This window comes from Sesamum indicum, linkage group LG2 (assembly GCF_000512975.1).
Source record: "Sesamum indicum cultivar Zhongzhi No. 13 linkage group LG2, S_indicum_v1.0, whole genome shotgun sequence".
Taxonomy (NCBI): domain Eukaryota; kingdom Viridiplantae; phylum Streptophyta; class Magnoliopsida; order Lamiales; family Pedaliaceae; genus Sesamum; species Sesamum indicum.
In genome coordinates, this window is record NC_026146.1 from 274,938 (window position 1) to 283,352 (window position 8,415).

Genomic DNA, 8,415 nt, shown 5'->3' on the forward strand with positions numbered 1-8,415 from the left:
TCCCTTACCGATATTTCTCAGTCCTGTATTTTGGGTCCTCTTGTGATGAATATCGATCCCTTCTTTTCTTGTAGATTTATTCATGTCTTTGATGAAAATTTGATACTGATCAGCTTTATTTGCACCTTAACAAGTAATATTTTATGCATTCTGCTTTGTTTGAGATTTGATATTGTTTCACCATTCATTTCTTTCTAAATCATGGAATTCCAATTAGATGGCTTGCCGCAGTTATTTATTCTTCGATAAGTGTTATTTTCCTTTTGAAATCGTGCTGATTGTTTTAGTTACTAATTCTGAATTTGAGGGTTTAGAGCAATTGTGACAAGGTTTTTATTTTGTTATTTTATGTTTTGGGTACATAAGTTTTTTCCCCACTGATATAGACTGTATAAATTGGAAAACTTCTGACAAGCTAGCCCCTAGTACTGTTTCGTGTGATATGAATTGGAAATCTAGTTGAATTTTGAATAGAAATAATAAAGTCTTCCAATTAAGTCCAGTGAAGATTAATTTTATCATACTGTGGGACATCATTGAAATGGTTCAATAGCCATTATTACATATTTTCTATTGACAAATTCGCGATATTTATAGGTAAGTGACATGTCTGTCGAGGATTACATCACTGCAACTTCTGCAAAGCACCCTATCTACATGCCCCACACTGCTGGGAGGTACCAACAAAAGAGATTTAGAAAGGCCCAGTGCCCCATTGTTGAAAGGTTGACCAACTCACTCATGATGCATGGACGGAACAATGGAAAGAAGTTGATGGCTGTTCGCATTGTTAAGCATGCTATGGAGATCATCCACTTACTGACAGACCAGAACCCAATTCAAATTATAGTTGATGCTGTGATCAACAGGTATCAAAGCACTGGTTGTTACTTTTTTTTGTGTTTGGAATAATTTACTGAACTATCCTTGAATATGGCTTCATACATTGTCCTACCGTTGCCAATCTCTGGACTTTTCTTCTTATCTCTGTGAATAGGACCTGTAACTTTGTCCAGGTTCAAGGCCTATTTACATAAGCTGCAGTTCATATGTTTGTTTTGTATTTGACTATTGTATGTGAGTTTCAATCTCTTTCGACCTTTCGTTAAACACACGCTGTTTACTCCTTTCGGTTCAGTGGGCCAAGGGAAGATGCAACCAGAATTGGTTCTGCTGGTGTTGTGAGACGTCAAGCAGTTGATATCTCACCTCTTCGCCGCGTTAATCAAGCAATATATCTCCTTACAACTGGTGCTAGGGAGAGTGCATTTAGGAACATTAAAACCATAGCTGAATGCCTTGCTGATGAGCTCATCAATGCTGCGAAGGGGTCTTCTAACAGGTAATGGGTAGTTTCTTTCTGACTTGATTAGCCTTTGAAAAATATATTTCTGTCTCTATTGTTTAAGGTATAATATCATTGCCTAATATTTCACTCCATCTTCAAATGTATCTTAATTTTGATGCAGCTATGCGATAAAGAAGAAGGATGAAATTGAGAGAGTGGCAAAGGCCAATCGATGAGGGAGCTGATGCATATCCAGGACAGCAGTTTTGTTTTGTCATTTTCTTTTTTAGGACGTTTTAACATGATGGATTTTGTGGTTTTCTTTTTTCTTTTCCTAGAGAAACCCGGAGGACCAATTGTATGATCCTGACTGCAGTTTTGTGGTTGGATATCCTTGAGTTAATTCCATTTCTTTTTGTTATGATTTCATGTTATTTTTGTTTAATGATGCATTCAGCAAAATAGGAAGACGATTCCCGGAATTGGGCCACACACACAAACACACCCCTGATGAACTATGTATTATTGACATTAGACTGATAGAATGATTATTTGTGCACGCCCTATTAGCTCATGCGTTGAAGATTGATTGCTTCCATGCTTAGAAATTAGGAAAACGACATTGCAGGGGCGTAAACTTTCCATAAAGGACACAGTTCGCGCCCAACGCCAACAGCAGCAATCCGTCGTTTATATTAATTGTTGCGAGGAGTTTTAATTCCATCAACTAAAATGAGAAGTGAATGAAAAATAGGAATTAAACAAGATTAGTATATGTTATTTTTATTATTAGTGGAATACATCCAAAATCAATGTGATTGATATCATCCAATTCCAATGAATGATTATATAGCAGAGCTCATCAATTCTTAGGCCGCTTTGAAAAAAACATAAAATAAAAAGAAAAGTGTAGTAACAATAATAATAAATAGAAAAAAGTAACGGTGATTAGCTAAGAAGAAGAAGATGATGATTCACACAATTCCCATCTTCCAATTTGGCCCCTCCCATCTCCAATCACACCACCTCCATCCCCATCTCCAAGCTTCCACCTTTACTACTGCAGCTTCCACTTCCGGTAATCTTGCTGCTCTGCCGAACCCAACATTCCATAGTTATGGGCGTGCTGCTGCCTCTGGGGGTCGCCCAAATAGCAATTGGTGGGTACTTCGGAGTAATAACCCCACGGCGGTTGCTTCCTCTGCGCTGGAGTTACAATCAGCTTCCAACGTCGTCAGAAAATTCTATGACGGAATCAACCGCCGCGATTTGGCCTCAGTGGATGACCTTATTTCCCTCAATTGCATCTACGAGGACCTTGTTTTCCCTCGACCCTTCATCGGCCGCAAGGTCAGAATTTCAGACCTCCATTTATCTAACTTGATGTTTGAGTTGCAAATACTGTAATAACTATGATATCAATAATTAAAAAAGAGGAAACTTTCAATTAGTTGTGGTGGAAGAGAAGTTGTATGTGAAATATATTCAATTACATGTTATATGATCACAATAAGATCATAAGAATGACAATTTCTCTCAATTGCTTGTGTTGTGATCTTCTTGGTGGGTTATGATTTTGATGTAGTCGATTTCAGTAAACAGTTTAACTGTTTCTGGATGTTTTTTGTTACTGCATTAATATGCATTCTGTTTTGAAGTTCTCAACTTTTCGTACTTAAACTATTAGAGTACTGATGATGACTGCAGGCAATCCTTGAGTTCTTTAAGCAGTTTATGGATTCCATCAGCACAGATTTGCAGTTTGCTATTGATGATATATCCGAGGAGGATGCCTGTGCTGTGGGGGTAACTTGGCACTTAGGTAAGACACGGCCTCAATTGGTCGTTACCCACTTGTCTTGCTTGAGTACTTTTGACATCTTGAGTTCGTGAGTGTTGATTTTCTAAAATTGGCACAGATTGGAAGGGAAAACCTTTTCCTTTCAGCAAAGGATGTAGCTTTTATCGTTTGGATGTAGTGAATGGCCAGAGGCAAATAGTGTGAGTTTTTTTGTTGTGTTGTTTTTGCAATGAAACCTAGTAGTTTGCTTATATTGGTTGTAGCAGACATGATCTTGAATTTTTGCAACCTTAATCCCAACTCCAGTAGTTTGTCATTTGATATGACTGCACTAATGTGGAACTTGGTATGACAGTTATGGAAGAGACTGTGTCGAGCCTGCCATCAAGCCTGGAGAGACGGCTTTGGTGTGTATTTCCTGGCTGTGTTTATCTTTTGTCATATTTCCTCTTGGTCAATTAGTAAATGTTCTATCAGCATGATATGCAATCGATTCCATGCCCATTGCTTTCCTGAGATGATGAGATTGATTGAAAAATCAGACTCATTCGTTGTCAACTGAATTGAGTTATCCTCTGATGAAAAACCATGATATGGCAGAAGTATTTTTAGTTTAAGGTGATCAACAAGCAACTCTTAGCTTCTTCTCTTGCAGGTAATTATCAGAGGAGTCACTTGGCTGCTGCAGAAATTCCCATATTTGGCTGACCGGTTATAATTGAAGCATGATCGATGCTTGTTACACTGAAGAGATTGTATAATATAGTTAGTAGCTATTCAATTGTATAGCGGGGTGGGTGCTGGGATGAACAATGTAATCCAGATTTGAATTTGATACGCAAGCTTATAGTTCATTCTCCTAGTAACACCATTGAGACATACTAAATTGTAAACAATATTCTAAGTCATAGTTTTGCATGCTTGTGTCATCTACATTGTTCATTTGTACGCTGATGTTTCGTAGGCATTTTGAGATGCTCTCTTGGCAAAACAAAGTCAAATATCAATTTTGTATGAGCCCAAAGTATGTTGAGATTCCAAAAACTTTGTAAATGACGTTCATGGCTTGGGTTGACATACCCCTAATACCACTTCACTCCAAATTATTACTACTCTTGTTTGTAATTGATATTACCACATTATGTGTGTATTTTTATTAGAAGAAAAAATAGTAGCTGTTATTGTGTTTGTTTTATTCCCTTGAACGCGGAAAGAGAAATGAGGGCATTACCGTCAATTAGATTGAGTATATACAGTCAGAAGCTGGTGTCTATTTTCTTCCTCTGGCGGAGACACAGAGGCCGTATCTCTCACACACACACAACCCCTCAAAGAAAGAGTTGAAGCCACGACTAAGCTCGCCACCCAGCTTCGCTGTCTCCGCCTTTTTTTACATTACTAATTTGCCCCTATATCCGCCGCCCCAGTCCTTGGGATTTCTCCTCCTTGCTGGCCTTTGATTCGCGTTTCATCAGCTCAATCACAATGTCGGCGCTCTCCAATTTTTCGTGCCGGCATTGTGAAATTCGACCTGCATTCAGATCAGCTGGTCTGTTCGGTTTCACGTCATCGATCAATCACAGGCTCGTGAAATACAACATCAGAAGGCCGTTTGGCGAGGTGATTTTTCTTTCCTTTTCAACACTAAGAAAGTGACAATTAGAATTATGTTTGTTTGGTCTTTCTTGTCTTGTAACCTTGGGAATCTCTGGACTCCACTCAGGTGATTTTTAGTGTCTCTCGTTCAAATCTGCTTGTCATGTATTTCTTTTTCTTTTATTAAATTGCGGGACGAAATTCAATATCTATGCTGTGCAGTTTTGTTGTTTGAATGGAGTGAAAATGAAAACTTGTCTTTAATAGCAAAGTATAATCGACTTCAAGGGTTTAATTTATTCAGAAAATAGTGAAAATATGATCTAAATATGGCACACGGAAGGGGTATTCATTTGTGCCTGCCTTTAACTTGATATCAATTGGAATGTACCTCTGCAGTGCACTTGAGCTTCAATGCAACTGAAGGAGTTGATGTGCCATTTCCTTATTATTATTTATTTATAGTTTAACTCATAACTGTTCGTATAAATTTTGAATTTTGTGGCAGAATTTAAATTTTAAACTTTAGCCAGGCTCTTAAAATCGGCATTCAAATAGGAGAAAAATATAATTGACTTTACTTTTGTCTCGGATGTTTTCTTGACTTTAGCCGGCCCCTATAATCGGCATCTCTCAGGTAGCTTTGAGTCACTCGAGGGGAAGATCTATGTGTCCAAGTATTCGCATGACAATGGTAGATGAGAGGCTAGCACAAACAAGTATTGTTGTGAAGCCTGCTGACATTTTGGTAATAAAAAATGCATATATATTCTCTTTGGATTTCTGCTTTTTTAAATGAAAACATCTTAAACTCAACACCTTTTAAAGTGTAACTCTTCAGATACTTCTGTTTCAGAAGTATTGTACTGATTAGATGATTTCTCTGTGCAGGCTTATGATCTTGTTCAAGGAGCAGATGTAAGTCTGTTCATCTTTTTATTAGAGACTGTATCATAGTAACTTCGGTCATTGTGATGCTGTATATTCCTCTTGAGAGACAATCAAACTTCTAGGTGACATCATCATTACCCCCCCCCCCCCAAAAAAAAAAAAAACCCCCCCCCCCCCCAAAAAAAAAAAAGAAAAGAAAAAGAAAAAAGATTTATGCAGTTATTTGAGTACTCAGAGTTAATGCATATATGGTTGTTCCAAGAAAAAATCATGGAAAGAATTTGTATACTCAGAGTACTAAAATTTTGGTGAAATCTGAATGAAATAAAGCTAATTCAAGGCTATAATTCTGCTTTTCCTGAATGTAATGCCTGGTGCAAGCATTTTCTGTGATGTTTGGATCATTATGCACTGAAATTGAACACTAGAGATTTTAAACTAAGGCCAAAGTGGTCACCCTAATATGTTCTTTCCAGTCAAGTCATGTGTCCCATGATAAGTGTATATGTGGCAACTGTATGGCTCTGGTGTGAAAAATTATCATACCAGACAGATCATAAGTAGAATCCCATCCCTGCTTATCATGTATGCCTGATCTTTTTGGATGTAGAAATAATTTTGCTAAAATGGTGCTTTCTGGATTAGCTTTTCTTTAATTATCATGGGATGCTACTGAGAATCATCTGCATTTCCAGTATGACGCTACTTGCATAAATTTTCTAGATAATATCCATGAACATCATCAATTTGCAGGAGAGGATCTCTACTCTCTTTCAAGGTTACCTTTTTGTTAGTTTTTTGAACTTCAATTAACGGTCCCTTTGAGCTGTTGCTCCACAGGTGAGGTGGAGTTACATCTTGGACAAAACAGCGCCGCAGCCTCCAACTGCTGTTCTTTTGCATGGCATTCTAGGTAGCAGGAAAAATTGGGGTGGGTGCTAGTCTTTTAATTGGAATATAATTTATTTGGAAGCAAATCAATATTGACTATAGGACACTCTGAGTAGTTATATTTTGTTTTTATGTTGACATCACTTTGTTTTCCCTTAACATTGCTGCCTAGGACTCACTATAGAAAACACATATTTGAAAATAATGCAAACATGTTTGGTGTTTAAATTTCCATCTTAACCTCTATGTGGAAAATATAGTTATTCAGTTTCTCCTCTTCCCTGTTTGTTTGTTAGAATTTGTCAGTGTGCATAAACATTAGTCTCTTGTATGAAAGATTTGCATGGGAATCTAATTATTTGAATAAAAATTATCTTTCTGTAGAGAATAGGTTTACCCTTGAAGTTAGATGAATGTCATTGTATGATTATGTGAAAATAAATTAGTTTCATTGCATTTAATGGTAGTAAAAATAAGTTAGGAGACTTTCTGATCAAGTTGCACTTTCCAATACTTCTTGATTGGCAAAACATGGCTCATACTCAAATTACTCGGTCTTCCTGGGAATATACTCAATTAACTTTAGCATCAAGTTTTTCTTCATGCTTCCAATAGAAGATTGCAGATCTTTGAAAATTCATGTATACTCTGTTTTAGGTTCTTGAAATATGTTGAACCATTTATTGAAAATTTTGACAGGAACTTTTGCTAGGAGATTGGCCAAAGAGTTCCCTAAATGGCAGGTAAATCAATAATGCACTTGGTTGTAGTTTTTGAATTATTGACATCATTCAGCTTAACTACCAGAGTTTATTATATCTAATGCGTTTTATTGGAGAGTTTAACAACTATTGGTTTACACCCAAAACACTTTTACTTTGAATATTTGTTGTAACAACACTATTTATTGATCATTACTTCACATTTCCACTTAATCAACTCCAGTCCACAAGCATTTTAAAACTTACTGTTTTTCCTTCTCTCATTGACTCAGTTTCTCCTCGTAGACCTGCGGTGTCATGGTGATTCAGCATATCTAAAGAAGAGAGGGCCTCATACTGTTGCATCAGCTGCTCGTGATGTTTTAAAGCTAGTACGTGATTCTGAGAATGAGTGTCATTTTGTCCGAATCTACAAAGTAGTGTTCATGGGACAGTAGTATTATATACTTTGACAGGAATCTACAAAGTGTATGGATATATGACTGTGAATTGCCATGCATAACCTTTGTGGAATTATTTTCTCGAACTGGCTCAAATTCTGTTCACCTTCTATCTTCTCAATCTAGAGGTGATGGAAAAAGTGAGTTTGCTTATTGTTCCTTCAGCTAACAATACTTTTTCCTTCTTTTGACTAGCTTGGTCAGCTGAAGTTAACTCCTCGAGTGGTAGTTGGTCACAGCTTTGGTGGTAAAGGTAACTTAATGTTGATCCCTGTGTATATTAGTGAACCGAAGATCACAGTTGTGATGCATTATGATAAGGGATCCTTTGACACCTTTGAATCAGTGTAATAATAACAGTCTTACTTTTCCTGTAGTTGCATTGAGCATGGTGGATCAGGTTGCAAAACCACTAGCTCGGCCTGTTAGAGTAAGTCGTGGTATTCCTATGCTCTTAACGCCGTATTCTTTTTAATATATAGTTGAAAATTTGGAAGCAGATAGTATACATTTATGGGGTTGATTCTCTTCAGATATAATCAATCTGAAGAATGTTCCAAGAGTTTTTCTACCCAATCCTGTTTCCCTGAGAAAATATTCCTTTTTTGTTGTCCTGAGGCCTTGGGAGCAAAATAGTTCATAATATATAGTACTTCAAACTTTTCACTTTTGAGTAACTATCTTGTAGAGTTTGTTGTTTTCTTAACCCTCTCAGCCTCTTCCCTATGCATTTCAGGTTTGGGTTTTAGATTCTACTCCTGGAAAAGTTCGAGCTGGTGCAGATGG

At 37.1% G+C, this 8,415-nt stretch overlaps 3 protein-coding genes across 5 annotated transcripts in view; all 3 read left to right on the top strand.

The window, feature by feature from the left end:
• On the top strand, positions 598-1,715 carry LOC105175031 (40S ribosomal protein S5-like; the record flags this gene model as incomplete). Its single annotated transcript, XM_011097341.2, is given in 3 exon segments — positions 598-869; positions 1,139-1,342; positions 1,470-1,715. Coding segments are annotated over 3 exon segments (531 nt in total), but the record flags the coding sequence as incomplete, so codon positions are not given.
• Positions 2,149-4,031, top strand: LOC105175041. The gene is made up of 5 exons (XM_011097354.2): positions 2,149-2,638; positions 2,996-3,110; positions 3,208-3,289; positions 3,445-3,496; positions 3,745-4,031. Exons 1-5 carry the CDS (start codon positions 2,255-2,257, stop codon positions 3,805-3,807), a joined length of 696 nt encoding a protein of 231 aa, XP_011095656.1. The 5' UTR covers positions 2,149-2,254; the 3' UTR covers positions 3,808-4,031.
• LOC105175055 (putative esterase/lipase HI_0193) overlaps positions 4,301-8,415 on the top strand; it is a 5,946-nt gene continuing 1,831 nt past the window's right edge. Inside the window, exons 1-9 of one of the 3 annotated variants that reach the window (XM_011097378.2) lie at positions 4,301-4,709; positions 5,296-5,433; positions 5,577-5,603; positions 6,417-6,507; positions 7,167-7,210; positions 7,462-7,560; positions 7,825-7,882; positions 8,007-8,059; positions 8,366-8,415. The exon at positions 8,366-8,415 is cut by the window's right edge and continues 40 nt beyond it. In XM_011097378.2, the coding sequence (XP_011095680.1) occupies positions 4,575-4,709; positions 5,296-5,433; positions 5,577-5,603; positions 6,417-6,507; positions 7,167-7,210; positions 7,462-7,560; positions 7,825-7,882; positions 8,007-8,059; positions 8,366-8,415 (695 nt within the window). In that variant the 5' untranslated portion in view covers positions 4,301-4,574. The remainder of the gene's footprint in view (positions 4,710-5,295; positions 5,434-5,576; positions 5,604-6,416; positions 6,508-7,166; positions 7,211-7,461; positions 7,561-7,824; positions 7,883-8,006; positions 8,060-8,365) is intronic. The other 2 variants (XM_011097386.2, XM_020691789.1) reach the window with 2 other exon arrangements.

Coding starts and splice junctions, on each gene's coding strand:
- LOC105175041 (XM_011097354.2), top strand. CDS start 2,255: ATGATGATTCACACAATTCCCATCTTCCAATTTGGCCCCTCCCATCTC. Junction 2,639..2,995: donor GACCCTTCATCGGCCGCAAG/GTCAGAATTTCA, acceptor TGATGACTGCAG/GCAATCCTTGAGTTCTTTAA. Junction 3,111..3,207: donor GGGGGTAACTTGGCACTTAG/GTAAGACACGGC, acceptor AAATTGGCACAG/ATTGGAAGGGAAAACCTTTT.